At 39.0% G+C, this 26175-nt stretch overlaps 1 protein-coding gene across 3 annotated transcripts in view; it reads left to right on the top strand.

Annotated features, from left to right (window-relative positions):
- SOS2 (SOS Ras/Rho guanine nucleotide exchange factor 2) overlaps positions 1–26175 on the top strand; it is a gene marked incomplete at its 3' end in the record, with an annotated part of 86955 nt that overhangs the window by 8557 nt on the left and 52223 nt on the right. For all 3 annotated transcript variants that reach the window (XM_080708176.1, XM_080708175.1, XM_080708174.1), the window contains exons 2-6: positions 4857–4982; positions 9338–9469; positions 12381–12545; positions 16854–17057; positions 23856–23999. In XM_080708176.1, coding sequence (XP_080564302.1) covers positions 4857–4982; positions 9338–9469; positions 12381–12545; positions 16854–17057; positions 23856–23999 — 771 coding nt within the window. The remainder of the gene's footprint in view (positions 1–4856; positions 4983–9337; positions 9470–12380; positions 12546–16853; positions 17058–23855; positions 24000–26175) is intronic.

The following is a 26175-nucleotide window of genomic DNA, read 5'->3' as shown; positions in this document are numbered from 1 at the left end:
GTGATCCTCCAGTCTCAGCCTCCCAACCGCTGGGATTACAAGCGTGCGCCACCATGCCTGGCTCCCCTCCCCTATTTTTTATTCTTTATTTTGAAACAGGGTCTCACTGAGTTGCAGAGGGCCTCACTAAGTAGCTGAGGCTGTCGCGAACTGCTGGGTCTCAGCCTCCCTAATGCTGGGATTACAAGTGTGCGCCACCACACCCGGCTTTGTATGACTTTCTTAGTTAACACATTAGCAGCTTTTGACAATTGGTCTTTTCCTACTTGAAATCTTTTACTCATGTGCTTTCTTTTTGGTGGTCCTGGGGTTTCTGGAAGCCCTTCTTCCTCCGGGCTACACTCCCAGACCTATTTTTTTATACTTTTAATATTTATTTAATTAATTATTTATTTAATTATTTATTTATTTTATACTTTTTATTTGGAAACAGGGTCTCTTAAGCCAGCGCGGCTGGCTTCGAACCTATGCGATTCTCCCATCTCCGTCTCCCAAGCACGGGGATTACAAGCGGGCGCCACTATGCCCGGCTACTCATGTGCTTTCTTACACACCAAATTTACCTGTTTTTCTCTCTTTGTATCTCCTTTCTAGGTCCTCTGTCTTTTTCATCTTCCATCCACATTATTCTGACCTCCCCAGAGCTTGATTATAAAATCCTGTTTCTTTTGTACTCATTCTCTTGGAGGTCTTACTCTGCCTCATTACTTCACTATTAGCTATATCTGATGATTTCCAAATTAAATCTACCCCCCACCCCACCTCCTAAGAATTGAATCCAGAGCCTCCTACATACTAGGCAAGCACTCAACACCTGAGCCATGTCCCCAGCTCCAAATTTACTTTCCTACCTCAGACCTATCTCTGAAACTTCAACTTTCACCTTATTTTTTAGTACTTCCACATAGATGTATGACAGGCATCTCAACCAATACTGAATTCCTCTTTCCTCCAGAACTTGCTCCTGTAGTAGGGGTTCCCATATAAATAAATGGCTACTACCCGGGCGTGGTGGTGCACACTTGCAATCCCGGCATTTGGGAGGGTAAAACAGGAGGATCTGGGTTCATGGACAGCCTCAACCACTTAGTGAGGCCCTTTGCAACTAAGTGAAACCCTGTTTTAAAATTAAGAATGAAAAATAGGACTGGGGATATAGCTTGGAGGTAGAATGTCCCTGGGTTCCATCCCCAGTATGACTAAATAAATAAAGTAAATGGCTATCTTTCTGGTTGTTCAATCTTGAGAGTTTTTTTCTTATTATTTTTGTACTGGGGATTGAGCCCAGGGGCATTCTACCTCCTGCCTACCCCCCAGACCTTTTTATTTTTTATTTTGAAACAATCTCACTAAATTGCTGAGGGTCTCACTACTTGAACCTGCAATGCAATCTTACTGTTTTAGCTTCCCAACCAATTACTGGGATTACATGGGTGTGCCACCATACTCAGCTTTGAGATATTTCAATCCTGTCTTTTTTTCATACCACATGTCTAATCTGACTTTCTTTTTCTTTTTTTTTTTTTCCCTTGAGGCACTGGGATAGAACCCAAGGGCATTCTACCTCTGAGCTACATGCTTAGCCTTTTTATTCTGTTATTTTTTGGTATTGGGGATGGAACTCAGGGGCATTCTACCTCCAAGTTACACCCCCAGCCCTATTTTTATTCTTTATTTTGAAACATGGTCTCAGTTGGTGGGAGTGCCAAGTAGTTTAGCTGCTATGAAGATCAGTATGGAGATTCCTTAGAAAACTGGGAATAGATCCACCATTTGACCCAGCTTATAACACTCCAGGGTATCTTTCCATAGGGCTTGAAATCAGAGAACTACATTAACAGATGCATACCCATGTTCATAGCAGCACAGTTTGTAATAGCCAAAATATGAAACCAACCTAGATCTCCATCAACAGATGAATGGATTGCAAAATTATTGGAAATACACACAATGGAATTCTATTCATCTGTAAAGAAGAATAAAATAATAGCATTTGCAAGAAGATGGAGGAACTGGAGAACATTATGTTAAGTGAGATTAGTCGAGCATAGAAAGAGAAGGGACATTTGTTTTCTCTAATATGCCCAACCTAGGGAGTAGTGGTAATACCAGAGGGATTCCAGATGATGGAGGGGAAATCTCAGCAAAGCTAGAATGGAAGGATAGGAGAGGAAGAAAACTAAGGTTGTTCAATGGAGGAGCTACATTCAAATATGTGTAATAGTATAAATATAGCATGGTTAACCTGGACACTCTTTATTGGGAGGGGGGAAGGAGGATGGGGGGAGAGGGCACAAAGCACAATCTAAATGCACATCATTTTCAATATGTTCCACATATAAATAAAATAAAATATGGAAAAAAAACATGGTCTCACTGAATTGCAAAGGGCCTCACTAAGTAGCTGAGACTGTCCGTGAACTCAGATCCTCCTGTCTTAGCCTCTCAAATGATGGGATTACAAGTGTGTGCCACCATGCCTTTTCTTATTCCCATTACACATTCACAGGTATTAGTCTAAGAAATTTTGTACTTGGTGTATCTTCTTAGAACACGCTTTTCCTCAGATAATTTACATCACTGACTCTCATCTAGTTTGAGTCTTTATAGGCAGATAACATCTTGAAGATGCCTTCTCCTGAAGCCTGTCTAAAACTGCTCTATTCCCCTGCTTTCTGGATAGTTTAAAACAAGTAATAGATGTTTACAACATAATCCATACCAAACTTACTGTTTTTCCCCATAAATTTATATTTCTAGAATCATTAGTAAACCCAGTTTCCAAACCAGAAACTGTCACCATCTTTCCTCTGTCTTTCATATCAAGCTTACACATAATCATGGGTCTTGAATCTTCCTTCTAAATTAGGAGTTTTTTACTTTTTGCTAAGTATCCCAAAAGAATTTTGAAAAACTTGTACTTTTTTTGTTGAAATCTGAAAGAGAGAGAATGTGTGTTTGTGTTTTATTGTGCATTCTATCTTTAAGATATACCCCAGCACTTTTCTTTTCTTTTTTGAAATGGGGTCTCATGAGGTTGCTGAGAGTCTTGATATGTTGTTAAAGTTGTCCTTAAACTTGCAATCCTCCTATCTTGGCCTCCCAAGTATTGCAGTTACAGGTGTGATGGCACGTGCTTGTAATCCTGGTCCTTGGGAGACTGAGACAGGAGGCTCAGAGGTTCATTTGCCAGCCTTAGCAACTTAGGCCTTCTGCAACTTAGTGAGATTCTTTTTCCAAATAAAAGAATAAAGCTGGGGATGTAGCTCAGAGGTAGAATGTCCTTGGGTTCCACCCCAGGAACCCCCCCCCCACAAAAATTAGCAGCTATAATGCACTATTTTGTGCTAGTTTTTGGCCTGAATTTGTTTAGAGGTAGACCGCTTAGGATATAGCAAATGGCAAACCTATATCATAAGACAGTCATTCTTTGGCATTGGTAGATTTAATAATGGGTATCCATGTAGAAAGGAGAATTTTGTGCTAAATTTTGAAGATATTAATTTATTTTATTGTACTGAAGATTGAAATGAGCTACACCCAGCCCTTTTTATTTTTTATTTTCAAACAAGGTTTCATTAAGGTTTCTGAGAGTCTCCCAAAGTTGCTAAGGCTGGTTTCAACCTTCATATCCTCCTGTTTCAGCCTCCCAAGTTCAAGGATTACATGTGCCGCCTTGCCCTACAAAATTTTGAAAATTTAGATGAAATGATCAACTTCATTTTGTTTTCTTTATTTTAATTACCGATTTAATGTTTTAAAATAACTATGAGATTACTCAAGATTTCTAGCGTTTTTATGGTAAAATAATGCTATAAAAAGTTAGAGCAATAAGTCTGGTGCAGTGACACACACACGTGTGGGGCTGAGGTAGTAAGATCATAAGTCTGAAGCCAGCCTCAGAAAATTATCAAGACCCTGTTTCAAAGATTAAAAAATAAAAAAAGGCTGGGTGTGTAGCTCAGTGGTAAGGTATCTCTGGGTTCAGTTCCTCAGTAACACACACACACACACACACACACACACACACACACACACACACGGGAGCTATACTTAAATTGTTTTACAAATGTCTATCAAACACCTACTAAATGCTAGACACTATTTCTTACAGCATTTCTCATATTCAGTCTGAGTAGATTATTACCATATTTCTCATATCTAGTCAACTGGATTTTTTAGAATAAATTATTCTAGGTTTAGGAAATTTAAAAACAAGGCTTAGTATAGCTAGGTAGTGACAGTATGGGTCATAAGCTATTATAAAGTTGAGTAGCACCACTATAATTTGCAAAGTAGTATGCTGTTGCTGGGATTCATAACCTAGTGTTCAAAAACTTCTAATGGCTTTGTTATTGACTTCAGGGTATCCATGATTCCTCTGAAATTTTATAGAATATTTTATGTGTATATGCTTTTCAATGGCAGGGGAGGAGAGGATTCAGTAGCTTTCCATAGGTTTTCTTTTCTTTTCTTTTCTTTTTGGTGGTACTGGGGTTTCTGGAAGCCCTTCTACCTCCGGGCTACACTCCCAGACCTATTTTTACATTTTTATTTGGAAACAGGGTCTCCTAAGCCAGCGCACGTGGCTGGCTTTGAACCTGTGAGATCCCCGTCTCTGCCTCCCAAGTGCGAGGATTACAAGCGTGCGCCACCACACCCGGCTCTATAGGTTTTCAAAGGGTTAAAAAATGTAAAGAACAACAGTGGATTAAGAAAAGCCTAATGTGGACCAACACATAAGGGCTTTTTACACTTTATGTTTGTATTTGAATAACCTTTCTAGTGAAATATTAATTATATATAAGATTATCCCGGTACTTTTAACTAAGATCTTTTTTTGTTTGTTTGTTAAGGTTCAGGAGCAAGTACATCCCAATCTCTCAGCTAATGAAGAGTCTCTCTATTATATCGAAGAGTTGATTTTTCAGCTGCTTAATAAATTATGTATGGCTCAGCCAAGGACTGTTCAAGATGTAGAGGTAAAAGTTATTTTGTTATTTCAAAAAGTCATCAAATCACTGTACAAATTAATTTTTATATCTAAATATTTATCATTCTGAATTATTATGGAAACTAAGACCACTGAAATCATGCATAATATGTATGGTTAGTTCATTTTTTACTGGCTTGTTTGAGTTTTTTGGTATTGAGAATTGAGCCCAGGGACATTCTGCACTCTGAGCTACACTTTCAGTCCATTGTTGTTTTTTGTTTGTTTGTTTGTTTTTGCGGTACTAGGGATTGAACCCAGGAGCGCTACACCCCCGCCCTATTTTATTCCTTTATTTTGAAACAGGGTCTCACTAAGTTGCAGAGGGCCTCACTGAGTAGCTGAGGCTGGCCTCATCCTCTTATCTCAGCCTCTCAAGTACTGGGATTACAAGCATGTGCCACCACACTCAGCTGTATTTATTATTATTATTATTATTATTATTATTATTAATTTATATATTTTTTGGTGGTACTAGGGTTCCTGAAAACCCTTCTACCTCTGGGCTATGCTCCCAGTCCTATTTTTATACTTTTTTAAATTTGGTAACAGGGTCTCTTCAGCCAGTGCAGCTGGCTTCGAACCTCCGCGATCCCCTTGTCTCCACCTCCCAAGCGCGGGATTACAAGCGTGCACCACCATGCCCGGCTTGTATTTTTTATTTATTTATTTATTTATTTATTTATTTATTTATTTATTTATTTATTTATTTATTTTTGGTGGTACTAGGGGTGGAACCCAGAGGCTTTCTACCTCCGGGCTATACTACCAGACCTTTTTTATATTTTATTTGGAAACAGGGTCTCACAAAGTTGCTGAAAGCCTCACTAAGTAGCTGAGGCTGACTTTGAACTTGTGCCATTCTCCTGTCTTAGCCTCCCAACAGCGGGGATTACAAGTGTGTGCCACCATGCCCGGCTTGTAATTTTTATTTTGAAGCAGGGTCTTGCTAAATTGTTGAGGCTGGCCTCGAACCTGCAATCCTCCTGTCTTAGTCTCCCAGGCTAGGATTACAAGTGTGAGCCATCACTTCTGGCTGGTCTAGTTCAGTTTTGACAAAAATATCAAGGCAGTTAGTTGAGTTTTTCAGCAGGGGGAAAAAAATGCTAGAATAAGTGAATAAACTTAAGGAAGAAAAGAACCTTGAAATGTATTTCATACCACAAACAAAAATTAATTCCAAAGGGCTTATAACCTTAAGACATAAAAGCTATAATTACAGAGTTTCTATAAGAAAGTGCCAGAGAATATCTTCATAACATGGAGCTAGGCAAAATATTGTATAGAGGAGTAAAAAAAAAATTAAAGAATAAAATTAATGAGAAAAAGAAAAAGTGTTAAGTCACAGAGTTAGGGGAACCTGTTTTTTTTTTGGTGGTACTGGGGGTGGAACCCAAGGGCTTTTCTACCTCCGGGCCATACTCTCAGACTTATTTTTATATTTTATTTGGAAACAGGGTCTCACTAAGTTGCTGAGAGCCTCACTAAGTAGCTGAGGCTGGCTTCGAACCTGTGCGATCCTCCTGTCTCAGCCTCCCAGTGTCTGGGATTATAAGCATGCGCCACCACGCCAGCTCAGGGGAACATGTTTGTAGTATGTATTGCTGACAAAAGACTTGTGTCCAGAATGTGTTAAGAACTTTTTCTAGCCTGGCATGGTGGGGCATGTTTATAATTCCAGTACTTGGGAGGCCCATCAGGAGGATCACAGGTTCAAGACTAGCCTCAGCAATTTAGTAGCCACTGTTTCAAATTAAAAAGTAAAAAGGGATGGGGGTGTAGCTCAGAGTTGTAGCATTAATGTCCCTGGGTTCAATCCCCAGTACCCTCCTGCACACACATACACACAAAAGAAAAAAACAGAGTAAACTATTCATATTTGCTTTAACAGAGCAGCAGTTCAGACTTATAGAGTGTAAAAGCCAAACCCCAAAGAGTATATATTGTAAGATTTCATCTTATAAACTTTAGAAACACCTAAAACCAATGGTGGTAGAAATCAGGGTAGTGGTTTCCTATGAGGGATAGAAATCAGTTACAGAAGTGTTCTGTATATTAATCAAGATAGCTAAACAGGTGTAAACATTTCCAAAACTGCGTTCTACTGCATATAAGTTCTCTCAGTGTTCAAATTTTTGTTTTGCCTTGGATATATGGGAGTATTTTTATGTTTTTTTGTTTTTTTGTTTTTTTTTTGGCGGTACTAGGGATGGAACCCAGGGGCATTCTACCTCCGAGTGAGCTACATTCCCAGCCTTATTTTTTATTCTTTTATTTTGAAACAGGGTCTCACTGAGTTGCAAAGGACCTCACTAATTAGCTACAGCAGGCTGCGAACTGCGATCCTCCTGTCTTAGTCTCCCGAATGCTGGGATTACAAGCGTGCACCACCACATTTAGCTTATTTTTATGTTTTTGTATTTGTTTTGCTTCAGTTACCTAAGAGTATTTTTATACTTTGAGAAATATTCGTCAAGCCAGCATGGTGATGTATACCTGTAATCCCAGTACTTGGGAGGCTGAGATAGAAGGTCTTTAGGTTCAAGGACAGCCTCAGCAACATAGTGAGACTCACCAACCCAGCAGGATCTTGTTTTGAAAGCAAAAAATAAAAAGGACTGGAAATAGCCAGGCATGGTGGCACACGCTTGTAATCCAAGTACTTTGGATGCTGAGACAGGAGGATCGCAGGTTTGTAGCAAGTCTCAGCTAGTTAGGCCCTCCACAACTGTTTCAAAATAAAGAATAATTTAAAAAAAGAAAAGACTGGGGATGCAGTTTAAAGATAGAATGCCCCTGGGTTCAATCCCTGGTACTGAAAAAAAAGGAGTGGGGTTGTAGCTCACAGGTAGAATGTTTCTAGGTTTAATCCCTAGTACCACACAGAAAAGAAAAGAAGTATTTATTAATACAACTTTCAAAAATTATCTTTCCTTTGAAGATTGCTTATGTAATAAAAGAGCAACTTTCATATGAAGGATTCTTTTTTCAGTACTGGGGGTGGAACCCAGAGGCATTCTACTTCCGAGCTATACATCCTGCCCTATTTTTTATTCTTTATTTTGAAACAGGTTCTCACTAAGTTGTGGAGAGCTTCACTAAGTAGCTGAGTCTCTCTGTGGATCGTGATCCTCTGGTCTCAGCCTCCCAAATGCTGGGATTACAAGCGTGCACCACCATGCCTGGCTTTGAAGGATTTTTTTTTAAGGTACTAGAGATTGAATTCATGGGCATTCTATCTCTGAGCTACACCCCCAGCCCTTTCTATTTTTAATTTTGAAACAAGGTCTTGTTGAGAGTCTCACTAAATTGCTGAGGCTGGTTTTTAACCTATCATACACTTGCTTTAGCATCCCAAGCACTGGAATTATAGGCATGCACCGCCCCACCCAGCAAAGGAAAAATCTTAATTTTGGAGGTATTAAGAATTTCAGGGGATAGGTGTGGTGGTATACCCTTGTAATCCCACCATTTGGGAGGCTGACACAGGAGGATAACCGTTTGCGGACAGCCTCAGCTACTACTTAGTGCTACTCAGTGAGACCCTGTTTCAAAATAAAGAATAAAAAAAAAGTGCATGTATGTCTACACAAGTGTTTACCCCATTATGATGTATGAATACAATGTACCAATTAAAAAATTAAAAAAATAGGGCTGGGGGTGTAGCTTGGAGGTAGAATGCCCCTAAGTACCACACACAAATTAATAATTTCAGGGGCCTGGTGTACACAAATTAATAATTTCAGGGGCCTGGTGTACATAAAGCTAAAGCTTTTTTTTTTTTTTTTTTTTTGGCAGTACTAGCAATGGAACCCAGGGGCATTCTACCTCCAAGCTACACCCCCAGCCCTATTTTTTCAGTCATTTTATTTTATTTTATTTTATTTTATTTTATTTTATTTTATTTTATTTGAAACAGGGTCTCACTGAGTTGCGAAGGGCCTCATTAAGTAGCTGAGGCTGTTTGGGAACTGTGATCCTATGGTCTCAGCCTCCCAAATGCTGGGATTACAAACATGTACTACTATGCCCGGCTCCATAAAGCTTTCTTTTTAAACTTTAACTCTTTACTCATGGAAATTATGTGGAAAAATCCTGATAGTGCTATTGACCACTTTATTTTAAACATAAAAATTCAACTAGAACAGTATATAGGAATGTATCACTATGAGTCACTGTTATATACAGTTATAATACACCAGTAAAAATAAAATAGTAACTAGAACATATTACATGCCTATTAGCTGCTTTTATCTAAGATAATTAGAAAGTTAATTTTGCATGAATTTCCTATTTATGAACAATTCTATTAATTCTACAATGGTACTGCTGTGATCCAAACAGGAACGGGTTCAAAAGACCTTTCCTCATCCAATTGACAAGTGGGCTATCGCTGATGCACAATCTGCCATAGAGAAACGGAAACGAAGGAATCCTCTCTTACTGCCTGTGGACAAAATCCATCCTTCTTTGAAGGTAATAAGAGGTTAAACACTGGGAGAAATTTTTTTTTTTTTTTTTGGTGGTACTAGGGGTGGGACCCAGGGGCTTTTCTACCTCTGGTCTATACTCCCAGACCTATTTTATACTTTTTTTTTTTTTTAACAGGGTCTCACTAAGTTGCTGAGAGCCTAAGTAACTGAGGCTGGCTTTGAACTTGTGCAATCCTCCTGTCTCAGCCCTTCAAGTACTAGGATTATAAGCATGTGCCACCATGCCTGGCTGGGAGAATTTTTTTACATACTTTTTTTGTGTGTGTGTGTGGCACTGGGGATTGAACCCAGGGGCATTCTACCTCTGAGCTACACTTCTGGCCCTATTTTTTATTCTTTCTTTAATTAATTTATTTTGTATGGGTCTGGGGATAGAACCCAAGGTCATTTGACCTCTGAGCTACACCCCCTGCCCTATTTTGCAACAGGGTCTCACTAAGTTGCAGAGAACCTCACTAAGTAGCTGAGGCTGGCTGCGAACCGCTATCCTCCTGTCTCAGCCTCCCAAGTACTGGGATTACAAGCGTGCACCACCGTGCCTGGCTTTATAACATACTTTATTTATAGTGAGTTGGCATGTTTATGTAGTATTAATGTAGATGGCAAGTTACTTGTACACATACATATATGTGTGCATATTAGTATGTATACAAAATTAAAGTAGGGGTTGGAGCCAGGCGTGGTGGCGCATGCCTGTAATCCCTGTGCTTGGGAGGCTGAAACAGGAGGATCGCACAGGTTCGAAGCCAGCCTCAGCTACTTAGTGAGGCTATCAGCAACTTTGTGAGATCCTGTTTCCAAATAAAATAATAAAAAAGGGCTGGGAGTATAGCCCAGAGGTGGAAAGCCCCTGGGTTCCACCCTCAGTACCACCAAAAAAAAAAAAAAAATAAAATAAATAAATAAAATAAAATAAAGTAGGGGTTGGGATTTGTTGGTTAGTGGTAAGGCATGTTCTTGGCATGTGTGAGGTCCTAGATTTAATCCCCAGCCCCCACCCACTCCCTAAAGAACAAAATAAAAATATTCTTGAGATAGGATTGCTTTCAGATAATGTTAAAAGTTAATAGTAAGCTGTTGTGGTGACACACTTGTTTAATCTCAATACTTGGAATTAAAGTACTAAAGCAGGAGGATCACAGGTTCAAGACTAGCCTCAGCAATTTGTGAGCCTCTCAGTTACCTAGTGAGACCCTGTTTCAAACAAAACTCATAAAAGGGCTGGGGGTATAGCTCAGAGGTAGAATGCCTCTAGGTTCAATTCCCTGTACCACCAAAAAAAAGGTAATAGTAATACTGGTTTGTGGCATTCCAAAAACTACTACTCTTGACTGATTTGTTCATTAATAAAAGAAAAAGAAAAAAAATACATAATATTGACAGCTACTGTAACTTTTGAACTATTTTAAAATTAATCTGTAAAAGATATATATATATATATATATATATATGAAAAGTAGTCTGCAGAATGTTATTTAGTCTATAGAATATGCTTCTTGTACATGAACTTGAAGATGCTTTTGTAGCAATTTCAAGACTCCTCCCCCAGTACACATATTCTCCTCCAATAGAAACTAATTAGGGAGCCAGGCATGGTGGCACACGCTTGTAATCCCCGCGCTTGGAAGGCAGAGACAGGAGGATCGCGCAGGTTCAAAGCCAGCCGTGCTGGCTTAAGAAACCCTGTTTCCAAAAATAAAAAAGTATAAAATAGGTCTGGGAGTGTAGCCCGGAAGCAGAAGGGCTCCCAGGAACCCCAGTACCACCAAAAAAAAAAAATAAATAAATTAAAAAAAAAAATTAGGGTATATTGATTTAAAGCAAGGTTCTTGTATACAATATATATGTATCAAAGGTTATTTTGCTTTTTCTTTTTGGTACTAGGGATTGAACCCAGGGGCATTACACCTCTGAGCTACACCCCTAGCCCTTTTTAAAACTGTTTTCAAATAGTTTCTTTTTTTTTTTTTTTTTTTTTTTTTTTTTTTGGTGGTACTGCGGATGGAAACCCGGAAACCCTTCTACCTCCGGGCTACATTCCCACCCAGACCTGTTTTATATTTTTATTTGGAAACAGGGTCTCTTAAGCCAGCGCAAGATCCTCCTGTCTCAGCCTCCCAAGCACTGGTATTACAAGCATGCGCCACCACGCCCAGTATCAAATAGATTTTAAGTAATGTGTTAAGAGACTTTCAGTGTGAAGCCCAAGATTTCTATGGAATCAACTATCTTGTTTGATAAAAGGGTAGATTTTTAGATTAGCTATCTCTTTAAAAAATTTTTTTAAGAGCTGGGCATGGTGGTCCACAGTACTTGGGAGGCTGAAACAGGCAGTTCACAGGTTTGTGGCCAGACTCAGCTACTTAGTGAGGCCCTCAGTGAGACCCTGGTTTTTTTTTTTTTTTTTTTTTTTTTTTTTTTGTACTGGGAATGGAACCCAGGGGATTTCTACCTCCGGGCTATATTCCCAGACCTATTTTATATTTTATTTGGAAACAGGGTCTCACTAAGTTGCTGAGAGCCTCACTAAGTAGCTGAGGCTGGCTTTGAACCTGTGCGATCCTCCTGTCTCAGCCTCCCAAGCACTGGGATTACAAGCATGCGCCACCACGCCTGGCCAGTGAGACCCTGCTTTAAAATAAAGAATTAAAAAATAGGGCTGGGGGTATATCTTGGAGGTAGAATGCCCCAGTGTTCAATCTTCAGTACACACATTCAAAAACAATTTCTTTTAAGCCTGTAACACTGACATCTAAGGCTCATTTCATATCCTGTGGTATCCATAAGTTGAGACATTTGGCCTATAAATGTTCTTTATGCAAGGATGCTAAATTTTAAAGTGTTTAACTAATACTTAACAGTGCTATTTTTTAAATTATTTACTTTTTCCACAGGAAGTTTTGGGGTATAAAGTGGACTACCATGTGTCTCTGTATATTGTGGCTGTACTAGAGTATATCTCAGCAGATATTTTGAAATTGGCTGGTAATTATGTTTTTAATATTCGACATTATGAAATATCTCAGCAGGACATTAAAGTGTCAATGTGTGCCGATAAGGTAAGTATTAAAAGGTACTTTAATTCAACTTGAATAATAGTGACTTTATCATTTTTGCTTCAATTTTTTCATATATGATTATATTATCAAATTTTATAATTACTGATATTAGAAGACAGAAAATTCCTGGCTTTGCAGAGTAACCATGATATTTAAATGTATTGTGCATATGTACATGCATGCATGGGTGTGTGTGTGTGTGTGTGTGTGTGTGTGTGCATGCGTGCGCGCACACGCATGCACGATTCTGGGGATTAAACCTAGTGGTGTTCTACAACTGAGCTACATCCCCAGCACTCTTTTTTTTTTCCTTTTCTTTTCTTTTTTTTTGGATGCAAGTTATTACTAAGTTGCCCAGGCTGATTTTGGTGGTACTGGAGGTGGAATCTAGAGGCTTTCTACCTCCGGGCTATACTCCCAGACCTTTTTTTTTATATTTTATTTGGAAACAGGGTCTCACTAAGTTGCTGAAAGCCTCACTAAGTATCTGAGGCCGGCTTTGAACCTGTGCGATCCTCCTGTCTCAGCCTCCCAAGCACGGGGATTACAAGCCTGCGCCACCACGCCCGGCTGCCCAGGCTGATTTTGAACTTGCAGTGTTCCTTTCTCAGCCTCCCAAGTAGCTGGGGTTACTGATGTCCATCATCACACCTGACTTTAGATTCTTCTGTTACATCCTGTTTAGAATCAGGTTGTAGTCTTTAGCGGGAATATCATAGAAGTTGTACTATGGTTTTTTTTATTTATTACATTCCAACTTGTACACAGCCATACTTTTCTTTTCTTTTTGTGGTACTGGGGATTGAACCCAGTACCTAGCCTCTACCTCTGAGCTACACCCTGGCCCTTTTTATTTTTTGATTTGAAACAGTTGAAACCCAGGAAGAATCTTGCTAGTTTGCAGAGTGTCTCACTACATTGTTGAGGCTTTCCTTGAACCTGTGATCCTCGTCTCAGCCTCCCAAGTACTGGGATCACAGGTGTGCACCACCACGCCTGGCTACAGGTATACAGTTTCAATGTGTTTCACTAGTGGTGATGTTCACTTTGATTACTTGATTAAAGGGTTGTCTGCCAGGCAATAAATATTTTGTAGAATATTTTGAGACTATAAGGATCATATTCCACATCATGCTTTAAATTTACTCATATATTTAACTTAATACAGATTTATATAATTCTTATTTTATTTATTGGGCCATAATCTGTTGCTTCATTATTTATTTAGAATCTGTTGCTTCATTATTTATTTAGATGTTCAAATTGTCATATATTTGGTCAACAGGAACTCCAAGATGACTTCTTTATTTCTGTCATTCTTTGAACACTTTTCCTTTTTTTTTTTTTTTGGCACTGGGGATGGAACCCAGGGGTTCTACCTCTGTGCTACATCCCCAGTCCTATTTTTTAGTCTTTATTTTGAAACAAGGTCTCACTAAGTTGCAGAGGGCCTCACTAAGTAGCTGAGGCTGCCTGTGTGAACCTCATCTTCAATCCTCTCAGCCTCCCAAGTACGGAGATTACAAGTATGTGCCGCCACACCTGGCTCTTTTTTTCTGTGTGTGTGGTGTGTTATTGGGAATTGAATCCAGGAGCATTCTATCCCAGCCCTATTTTATTTTTTACTTTTAAGTTCCAGAGGGCCTTGCTAAATTGCTGAGGCTGGCCATGAGCCTGTGATCTTCCTGTCTCAGCCTCTTAGGAACTGGGATTACAGGCATGTGTGACTAGGCTCAGTTCAACTTGTTCTTTTGCTGTTGAAGCTCTAGAATTAACTCTTTCTCTAAAAACTCTGGTTCCTTTTAGTGGGGGCATGGCATTAAAAACCAAGATCTGGTGCTAGATGAGTTCATTACTATTGGGTGTCCACAGCCTTGGTATGTCAGAGGCCAGAGTTAGGGATTATGTATATGTAAGTATTTAACATACATGATATAGTCTTTCTTTTTTCATATTTTGTTTTGTGGTACTGAGGATTGAACCCAGGGACATTCTACCTGTGAGCTCTGTCCTCAGCCCTTATTTTCAAACAGGGTCTCACTAAATTGTTGAGGCCAGCCTTGAACAGGCAGCCCTCCTGTCTCAGCCTCTCAATCACTGGGATTACAGGCGTGTGCCACCACACCCAGCTCTTTTTCATATTTGTGACTCCCTTTCTAACAGAAACCTGGCTCCCATTTTTCTTGATAATGTTTTCTTATTTAATCAGGTCTTCTGTATGTAACCAATCTCTTCTCTCCCCATACCGATGTAGGCATCTTCCTTAACCCTGTTTTAGCTTAGACCCATCTGTTCTGTATTTACCCTCCTTACCCAACTCAAGCTCTGACAAACTTATGCTGCTACCTCTCTCCACTCCCACTTTGTGGATGCCCTCTTCCCTTCCCTTCCCTGGGCTGTAACATACCATGCTAGGCTCTTTTCCCATGCAAATGCTCTCCTTAGCTACTCAATACCCTTTTTTAAAAATTTTGTGGTACTGGGGGTAGAACCCAGGGACTTTTTCTACCTCCAGGCTATATTTTTAGACCTATTTTATGCTTTATTTGGAAACAGGGTCTCATTAAGTTGCTGAGAGCCTCACTAAATAGCTGAGGCTGACTTTGAACCTGTGTGATCCTCCTGCCTCGGCCTCCCAAGTGCTGGGATTACAAGTGTGCTCCACCACACGCAGCTATTCAATGCCCTTTATCAGTCTTCTCTGTCATACAGAAAATCTCTTTACCTTGCTTTGTCTTGGTCTCCAACATCAAGTTGTGCCCCTCCTCCCATAATATAGTACATCCTAATTCTACTAAAGATACAATACCCTGAGATAGGTCACCACCACTTTTGCTCCCATCATACCCTCCTCTTTCCCCTGTGGCCTTAGACAGACTGTTGATAAAGAACTTTGGGAAGGAGAAACTTCTTACCATATTAGAGGTTCAACTTTTCTATGACTGTTTGAAGGCAAAACAGTTAAATTCAAAATAGTTTCAGAATTAGAAGACAATGAATCCTAACAAGTTATCAAATGATTATGTACTCACTGTTTTGGCACTGGGGATCTTGTTTCCCACAAAACTATTAATTTAAAAAAAAATTCTGATTACGTGGAATTTCTTATACAGAGCTGAAATTGGCTTCTCTATTAACTTTCATTCATTCATTCTGTCTTGTAGAATATATTAATTCAGATTATATACTTGTTTTTCAGAATAAGTCTTTCAGTTATATGAAACATTTTCCATGTCCTTAATTTTATCTTTTGAGAATTAAGAAAAAACAAATAAACATCATGTGACATAATTTTTTAATTCCTTGTAGTATTGCTTCCAGACTGTGATTGCTAAAACTAAAGACAACAGTCCAGATTTGGTTTGACCAACATTAATATAGTGAAATTTCTACCTCTTTGGTTCTGGATACTATTCACTTAAAATTTTAGCATTAACTTTTTTTATGTCCATGTCTGTCAGTTGAGTTTATAGATACTTGAACCTCTAGGACTTTTTCACAATAGGTGCTATTATGCTATATGTTTAATTTCTTTAACTTGTGCTGCTTATCTTTTTAGATAAAAGATTGAAATAAAACTTATGCCTAGAAAATTTCAATATGTTATTGAGGTTGTGTTCCAGCATATCAGGATACTTTAAAAACCAAATTCTGACATTCTGCACTTTAGATATTCTACCTATTTATTTATTTATTTATTTATTTATTTATTTATTTGGTGGTATTGGGGGTGGAATCTAGAGGCCTTCTACTTCCGGGCTAGATTCCCAGACCCATTTTATATTTTATTTGGAAACAGGGTCTCACTAAGTTGCTGAAAGCCTCACTAAGTAGCTGAGGCTGGCTTCAACCTGCGCGATCCTCCTGTCTCAGCCTCCCAAGTGCGGGGATTACAAGCATGCGCCACCATGCCCGGCCACTACCTAGCTTTTTATAGTGTATACAAATCAAGCTGGGTGTGCTGGCACACATGTTTGTACCCTAGGACTTGGGAGGCTGAGACAGGAGGATCACAGATTCTCGGCCAGCCTCAACAACTTAGTGAGGCCATCTGTAACTTAGACCCTGTTTCAAAATAAAAGAATAAAATAGGGCTGAGTTGTAGCTTGGAGGTAGGATGCTTTTAGGTTTCATCCCCAGTAACACACACACACACACACACACACACACACACACACACACACACACACACACTGAATACAAATCTGAGAAACATTGTATTTGTTGAAATTATCATTATTATTAAATGTTTTAATTTCAAGTGCTTTGAGATAGAAATATTACATATTTCTAATTTATGTTTCTCAGGTTTTGATGGACATGTTTGATCAAGATGACATAGGTCTGGTTTCTCTCTGTGAGGATGAACCTAGTTCTTCAGGTGAATTAAACTACTATGACCTTGTCAGAACTGAAATTGCAGAAGAAAGACAGTATCTACGGGAACTAAATATGATCATAAAAGTTTTTCGAGAAGCCTTTCTATCTGAAAGAAATTTGTTTAAGCCTTCTGTAAGTGCCTTTTTGGATTTGAAATTATGTATATCTTCAAAAGCAAACAACAGCTTAAAATTATAAATAGTAATGTTATTTTCTTTATTAGTATATAAAATATTCTTTTTTGTATTTATGGGTTTTAAAAATTTATAAATTGTTATACTAATGTAATAAGTGCAGTGAAATAGAGATAAAATTAGAAGGGAGGATATACATTGGAATTAAATCTTTTGTTGCTATGAGGTATCTGAGATTTAGTCATTTATTTGGAGGTGGTGAAGAAGATGTGTGGTCTGAAAATATTTAAAGATCTGTATTTTTTTTTAATCTTTTGGTAGGTACCTTAAGACACTAGTTGGATTTAGAAAACCAGAACTATGCTAGTGCCACATAAACAAAAACAGAGCTCTTCTTTTGGAAGACAGGCTAGGGAGTGGGAGGAGTAGGATGGGAATTCGGAAAGCCTTGTCCACCTTCCTTCACCTCTGTAGCTTCTCAAGTCAATTCTGAGTAATCTAGTTAGACAATATCTTTTGTTTTTCTTTTCTTCCTTCCTTTATCATATGATTTATTTTTCTTTAAGTATATATGTTTACTCCACATTTTAAAAACATTCTACCTTTAGCTTATTTATCTTACACTTCCTTTCTCCCCTAAACAGATATTACATGAATAAATGGGAATAATGGTAAGAAACAGCTGATGAGCTTAAGATTAAGAATTAACTTAGCTTTTCTGATTCTTTTCCAAAAATTTAAGGTGTCTTAATGTACCTTTATCTTTTGTACATGTGCTTAGTTTAACCATGTTATTCCCACCTGACATACTACCTTAAATAAGATTTGTTTTTCAAAGTATTTTATTTGACCTTTTTAATAGTAAAATATATAGGGCAGGCATATGTCATTTCTGCCTTTTTCTATAAGTAAATTGGTTATAAATGGTTATGATTTGATCAAGTTAATTGTAGACTTGAGCTTGAATTTGGGGTTTTCTTTATTTTTTTTTTCCTCTTTTCCTGTTGACCTCTAACCCATGGGCTCAAGGAATCCTCCTGCCTTAGCATCCTTAGTAGCTGCGGTTATTGGTATATATACTATGCCCAACTTGAATTTGAGGTTTTTTTATACCATATTATAATTGACTTTTATCTATAGTGGTTTAAAGAATGAAAACCTAACATATGCTGATAGCTGATGTTATCATTGCCTTTTCTGTGTCTCATCAGTTTTCATTTCTCAGGAATTAACTTATATGGGTCTATTTTTATTGCATGAGTGCAGATTTGACAAAAATTTCTTTTATAATACTGATGGTCAAAAGGAAATGAGAATCCCTTATTTTCATCTATATATCTACTATAATTTTTTTGTTGCCATAAACTAAACTTTTTTTTTTTTTTTTTTTTGGGTGGTGGTACTGGGAGTGGAACCCAGAGGCTTTCTACCTCCGGGCTATACTACCAGACCTTTTTTTATATTTTATTTGGAAACAGAGTCTCACTAAGTTGCTGAAAGCCTCACTAAGTAGCTGAGGCTGGTTTCGAACCTGTGTGATCCTCCTGTCTCAGCCTCCCAAGCGCGGGGATTACAAGCATGCGCCACCACGCCCAGCCTTAGACTAAACTTTTGAGGTAAAAACCATCTAAGAGCTGGGCATGGCTATGCACACATATAACCCTAATACTTGGAAAGTCGAGACAGGGAAATTGTTCAAGACCAGCCTCAGAAACTTGGTGAGACTCTTAATAATTTAGTGACACGCTGTTCCAAATCAAAAAATAAGTCAGGGATGGTGGTATGTGCTTGTTATCCTAGTACTTAGGAGGCTGAGACAGGAGGATTGCAGATTTGCTGCCAGCCTCAGCAACTTAGTGAGGCCCTGTTTCAAAATGAAAAATAGGGTTGGATGCAGGGGTGGTCTCTCAGAGGTAGAATGCTCCTGGGTTCAATCCCCAGTACCACCAAAAAATAAAAAATAAAAACCAAGTTGAGAATGTAGCTCTGAAATAAAATGCTCCTGGGTTTACTCCCCAGCACCTTAAATAACCAACTAAGGTTAGAAATTAGTACTTAGCAAATATTGGGTAAAGGACAGAATCATTTAGAATTTATCTTAATTTACTCCTTAGGCCCTTCTTTTAACAATTTGAAAAGCTCACATTTATGGAGGAAAGTATTTTGTGGAAATCATCTCATTTAATCCTCAAAGAACCCTATGAGTTGGATGTTTGTATGTCAGGTATATGACCATGGGCAAATTATATAAAACTCTGGTTTCTTAGTTTCTTCCTTTTTGAAATTAGGATGATGATAATACCTATCTACTAAGACTATTGGGAGATTACATGCTTAGAAGAATACTTAAAACATAATTAAGTGCCTAAGGAATATTTGCTGTCATCATCATCCTAATCTATGATAATTTATCTAGATGTAAAAGGAAAAAAACAGACTTTTTCCTCTCAAACCCAAAGACTTTTGTGATCAGAATTGTACCCCTCTAGGCCAGGTGTGGTGGCACATACTTGTAATCCCCCGTGCTTGGGAGACAGAGACAGGAGGATCACGCAGGTTTGAAGCCAGCCTCTCTGGCTTAAGAGACCCTGTTTCCAAATTTAAAAAATATATATATATAAAATAGGTCTGGGAGTGTAGCCCGGAGGTAGAAGAGTTTCCAGGAACCCCAGTACCACACACACACACAAAAAGACTTGTACCCCTTTTACCAAGTAACTATATAGTGTCCTAAATGTAAGTCAGTTCGTGTGTGTGTGTGTGTGTGTGTGTGTGTGTGTGTGTGTGTGTGGTACTGGGGGTGGAACCCAGGGGCATTCTACCTCCAGGCTATACTCCCAGACCTATTGTATACTTTATTTGGAAACAGGGTCTCACTAAGTTGCTGAGAGCCTCACTAAGTAGCTGAGGCTGGCTTTGAACCTGTGTGATCCTCCTGTTTCAGCCTCCCAAGTGCTGGGATTACAAGTGTGGGTACCACATCCAGCTAATCTTTTTGTTTTTGAAACCGGATCTCACTGAGTTGTGAAGGGCCTCTAAGTAGCTGAGGCTGTCCTCAAACCTAGATCCTCTGGTCTCTGCCTCTGCTGGGATTACAAGCTTGCTACACCAAGGCCAGGCTTAATGTAAATCAATTATTATGTTAATCTGTCTGGAGCTAGTATCAAATTCCACTGGTAAAGGACTCAGTCCCAATATGACTGCCCCCGACTTGGGCTGCCAATTGCAAGCAAGTCTAAAGCTGTGACTTTTGATTGACTGGTTATAGAAATGAAAGACAACTGAACTTGGTAGATCCAGCTGTTTCCCTGAGATTTACATTATCAGGAGACTCTTTCTAAGGTCAGCACCACCCGATAGTCTCAAGGATTTCTTTCTCTTCATTTAAACTGAAAGCCCAAATGGGCATAAACCCTTCCCTCAATTCTTCATAAATCTGTTACATATGATAAAAACATTACTAAAAATGAGAGGGGAAAACCAAAAGAAGTTAGACACAGTTCCAGGATATGACAATTCTTGAATCCGAGGTTCTAATCTATTCCCTCAGGTCACCTCAATTTATATCTATCCTAACACAAGGGATACCCCAAGGCAAGGGACAAGGGAACCCTAAGACATTTCTATTCTGTTCAGCCAAATCCAGGTCCAAATAGCCAAGGACCTAAGATGGGAATGAGCTTCATCTCAGTCCTGCCCAGCCTTTCCTAAAGCTCCTTTCCTTCCTGCCCAGCTCCACCTTGAGTTCTGTCTCCTTCCTGCCCAGCTCCACCTTAAGTTTTCTCCCCTTCCACTGTAAGATACTCTCCATTCAGCTCCCACTGAGTTCCCCTCCTTCCTGCTCAGCTCCATTTTGAATTCTCTTCCACCTTGAGGTTCACTCTTTTTTTGTTCAGCCCTGCCTTAACTCTTCTTTGTTCATAAGTTTTTTTTATTGTTTTTTGTGGTGCTGGGGATTGAACTCTTAGGCATTCTAACTCTGAGATATACCCCCAGTCCTATTTCATTTTTTATTCTGAAACAGGTGTCGATAAGTTTCTGAGAATTTCATGAGTTTACTGAGGCTGGTGGCAGACTTATGATCCTCCTGTACTCAGCCTTATGGTTACACACATAAACCACTGCGCCTGGCTCACAAGTGTTAACTTTTTTTTTTTTTTTATGTGTGTGTGTAAATTAGGGATGGAACCCACAGGCATTCTATCTCCAAGCCACACCCTGGCTCTACAGTTTATTCTTTATTTTGAAACAGAGTCTCACTAAGTTGCAGAAGGCCTCAGAAGTAGTTGAGACTGGCTGCAAACCCATGATCTTCCTGTTTCAGCCTCTCAACTACTGGGATTATAAGTGTGCGCCCAGCTAGACCAAACATATTTCATATTATGCCACAAGTGGTAGAGTTAGGATTTAAGTTTGGGTCTGTCATATTCTAGATCTCATATTTCCATTATAAGATGCCATGTGGAATAATAGTTTACTAGAAACTGAATAGTCATTCATAAAATCTGTTTGTATCCTGAAAACTCAAGCCTATTTTAACCTAGATATAATTTATACATAGGAATTTGAATAAAATCTTTAATTCCTTTTTAAATTCAGGAGATGAGTCACAAATTTTAAGACCAGATTGTATCTAGATTAGGTGTCATCTTCATTCTGATCCCAACTCTTGTAATTAACAAACTCTATAAAACCTTAATCAAGTCTTACAGCATTTTAGTCCATTTTAAAACATGCTAATGCCAGATTTCTTTTTTTTGTGTGTGGGGGTACTAGGGATATAATTGAGGGGCATTATACCTCTTCACTATGCCCCTAGCCCTATTTTATTTTGAAATAGAATCTTGCTAACTTACCACTTGCTAGTCTGGAACCTGTGATCTTCTTAGCTCAGCCTTCCAAGTACTACAATTACAGGTATGCACCACCATAACAGGCCAAAATTCTTTGTGTGGAGAAATGCTTAAAATCATATAGAATATGAAGTTTTAGGAATGGGAAATAAAACTATCTAGAATCTATATTTTCCAGGTTTTTTTGGGGGGATGGGTCTGGGGCTGGAACCCAGAGGCATTTGACCTCCGAGCTACACCCCTTGCCTAAATTTTATTCTTTATTTTGAAACAGGGTCTCACTGAGTTGCGAAGGGCCTCACTAAGTAGCTGAGGCTGTCTGCGAACCGTGATCCTCTAGTCTCAACCTCCCAAATGCTGGGATTACAAGCACGCACCACCACGCCTGGCTTTCCAGTCCTTTTCTTATTTTGAAACAGGTTCTCACTAAGTTGCCAAGAGTCTCACCAAATTGCTGAGGCTACACTTGAAACTGAGATTGTTCGGTTTCAGCCTCTCAAGTACTGTGATTACAAGCGTGCACCACTATACCTGGCTTCATTTTTATTTTTTATTTTGAAACAGATATCACTAAATTATTGCAGGCTGGTCTTGAAGTGGCAGTTCTATCTCAGCCTTTTTTTTTTTTTTTTTGGAAACAGTTTCACTAAGTTGCTAAGACTGGTTTCAAACTTGTGATCTTTCTGTCAAGCCTGCGCTACCACACCCAACTTGTCTCAGCCTTCTAAATCCTGGAATTACAGGTGTTTGCACCATACCTGGCTACTTTGCAGTATTTTTACTGTCAATAGTAAAAGAAATTTTAAAATTTTTCTTCATATTCATGAATGATTTTCACTCTGTTTTGAAATGTATTAGTATTAGGTGAAAATATATCTTTAACATTTATATTCTGAGCCAGACATGGTGGCGCACACTTGTAATTCCCGCGCTTGGAAAGCTGAGACAGGAGGATCACACAGGTTTGAAGCCAGCCTCAGCTACTTAGTGAGGCTCTCAGGAACTTAGTGAGACCCTGTTTCCAAATAAAATATAAAATAGGTCTGGGAGTATAGCCCGGAGGTAGAAAGCCTCTGGGTTCCACCCCCAGTACCACCAAAACAAAAAAACAACAACAAAAAACCATTTATATTTTGCTTATATATATTTATATGTATTAAAAACATAGACATGTATATATGTTTATATGTGTATGTGTGTGTATATACAAATGCATATATCTTTTTTGGGGGAAGTACTGGTTGGCCAAAGGGCATTCTACCACTAAGCTATACCTCCAATCCTTTTTATGTTTTTTTACTTTTTTTTTTTTTTTTGAGGTACTGGGGATGGAACCCAGGGGCATTCTACCACTGAGCGATACTCCCAGCCCTATTTTTTATTCTTTGTTTTTGAAACAGGGATTCACTGAGTTGCAAAGAGCCTCACTAAGTAGCTGAGGCTTGCTTCAAACCTATGCAATCCTCCTGTCTCAGCCTCCTAAATGCTGGAATTACAAGCATGTGCCACCATACCCGGCTTACTTTTTTAAATTTTGAAACAGGATCTCTCTAAGCTGCTAAGACTAGCCTCAAAACTGTAATCCTCCAGTCTCAGCTTCCCACGTACTCAGATTGCAGTATTGCATCATTGCACCTAGCTTACATCTGGTAATTTTTAAGCATAATTCCTTTTTTTTTTTTTTTGTGGTACTTGGGGTGTAACCTAGGGACCTAATACCTCCAGTCTACACTCCCAGACCTATTTTATATATTTTTTAATTTGGAAACAGGGTCTCACTGATTTTCTGAGAGCCTCACTTAAGTAGTTGAGGCTGGCTTCAAACCTGCCTGATCCTCCGGTCTCAGCCTCCCAAGTACTGGGATTACAAGTGTGCACCACCACACTTGGTAAGCATCATTATTTTCTTCACATGCCTTAACTGTTCTTTTTCTTTTTTTCAGGATATTGAGAGAATTTTCAGTAACATTTCCGACATACACGAATTGACTGTGAAACTTTTAGGTTTGATTGAAGACACAGTTGAAATGACTGACGAAAGTAGTCCTCATCCCTTAGCTGGCAGCTGCTTTGAAGACCTGGCAGAAGTAAGCTTATAAAATTACTTTAAATTCTCATTGAAGTCTTTACTGTAGTAAGAAATTTAGTAAGATAGTCTTTGTAAAAATTAGAAGATAATGCTGGCTACTATAAAAAATACTTAAGGTTTGAGCCAGGCATGGTGGTGGATGCTTGTAATCCCAGCATTTGGGAGGCTGAGACAGGAGGATTGCAGTTTACAGACAGCCTCAGCTACTCAGTGAGGTCCTCCGCAACTCAGTGAGAGCCTGTTTCAAAATAAAGAATAAAAAGGAGGGCTGGAGGTGTAACTTGGAGGTCAAATGCCCCTGGGTTCCATCCCCATTACCGCAAAAACAAAAAAATAACAAAAACAAAAACTTAAGGTTTAATCAGTAAACCAAATTACATTATCTGTATTTCTAGTGACTCTTTACTGTATTTATGCTGATATTTATAGTGAAAATTTTTATAGTAGAGTAGTAGTATTTAGATTTTTTTTAATGGTAAGTGCACTTAAGGAGAGGAAAATAAATTTTTATGTTGTTTTGTTTTGGTACCAGCGATTAAACCCAGGGGTAGTCTATTTTACCTGTGAAGTACTCTCTCAGCCCTTTTTATTTTTAATTTTGAAACAGGATCTTGCTAAATTTCTGAGAGTATCATTAAATTGCTGAGAATGACTTTCAACCTGTGATTCTCCCGTTTCACCTTACCAATTACTGGGATTACAGGAGTACGCTACCACTTGCAGCTGAAAATAAATTTTATTGACTAGTTCTTTAGCTTTTGTGGATTTTATACTTAAATTTTTTTTTCTTTTCTTTTTTTTTCAGTACTAGGGATGGAACCCAGGGGCATTCAACCTCTGAGCTACATCCCCAGCCCTCTTTTTTAGTCTTTAGTTTGACACAGGGTTTCACTGAGTTGTGGAAGGCCTTACTAAGTAACTGAAGCTGTCCCCAAACTGTGATCCTCCTGTCTCTGCCTCCCGAGTGCTGGGATTACAAGCGTGTGCCACAATGCTTGGCTATACTTAATTTTTAAAATTAATTTAGAGCCAGGTGTGGTGGCGCACACTTTTAATCCCAGTTCTTGGGAGGCTGAGACAGAGGATCGCACAGGTCAAAGCCAGCCTCAGCTACTTAGTGAGGCTCTCAGCAACTAAGTGAGACCCTGTTTCTAAATAAAGTATAAAATAGGTCTGGGAGTATGGCCTGGAGGTAGAAAAGCCCCTTGGTTCCACTCTCAGTACCACACACACACACAAAATAAATAAATTTATATTAATATTTTCTGAAGTGAAAAATGTGTGTGTGTGTGTGTGTGTGTGTGTGTGTTTTACTGGGGATTAAGCCCAAGGACATTGTACCTTCGAACTATACCCCCGCCCTTTTTTTTTTTTTTTTTTTTTTGCAGTACTGGGGATGAAATCGGGGGTCATTCTGAGCTACAGCCCCATTTTTTATTCTTTATTTTGAAACAGGGGCTTACTGAGTTGCAAAAGGCCTCACTGAATATTAGCTGAGGCTGTTCTTGATCTGCGATCCTCCTGTCTTAGCCTCCCAAATTGTGGGATTACAAGCATGTGCCACTATGCCTGGCTCCCCAACCCTGGGTTTTTTTTTTTTTTTTTTTACTGCGGGTCTGGGGATGGAACCCAGGGGTATTCTACCTCCGGGCTACACCCCCTGCCCTATTTTTTATTCTTTATTTTTGAAACAGGGTCTCAATAAGTAGCTTAGAGGGTCTCACTAAGTAGCTTGGGCTGTCCTCGAACCATGATCCTCCAGTCTCAGCCTCCTGAATGCTGGGATTACAAGTGTGTGCCACCACGCCTGGCCTGTTTTTTTGAAATAGGGTCTCACTAAGTTATGGAATGCCTTACTAAGTAGCTGAGGCTGTCTACGAACCTGCGATCTTGCTTTCTCAGCTTCCTAATTACTGGATTTACAAGCATGCACCACCATGCCTGGCTGAAAATCTTTTATTTTATTATTTTTTTTGTTGGTACTGGGGATGGAACCCAACCCAGGGGCATTCTACTTTTGAGCTACACCCCCAGCCTGATTTTTTATTTTTTTAATTTATTTTGAAAAAGGGTCTCACTGAGTTGCAAGGGGCCTCACTAGGTATCTGAGGCTGTCTGCAAACTCAGATTCTCCTGTCTCAGCCTCCCAAATCCTGAGACTTATTGAGACCCTG

This window comes from Muscardinus avellanarius (genome assembly GCF_963383645.1).
Source record: "Muscardinus avellanarius genome assembly, chromosome: 12".
NCBI classification, from domain to species: Eukaryota; Metazoa; Chordata; class Mammalia; order Rodentia; family Gliridae; genus Muscardinus; species Muscardinus avellanarius.
Note: the sequence above shows the minus strand (reverse complement) of the source record. Positions and strands in the feature narration are given on the sequence as shown.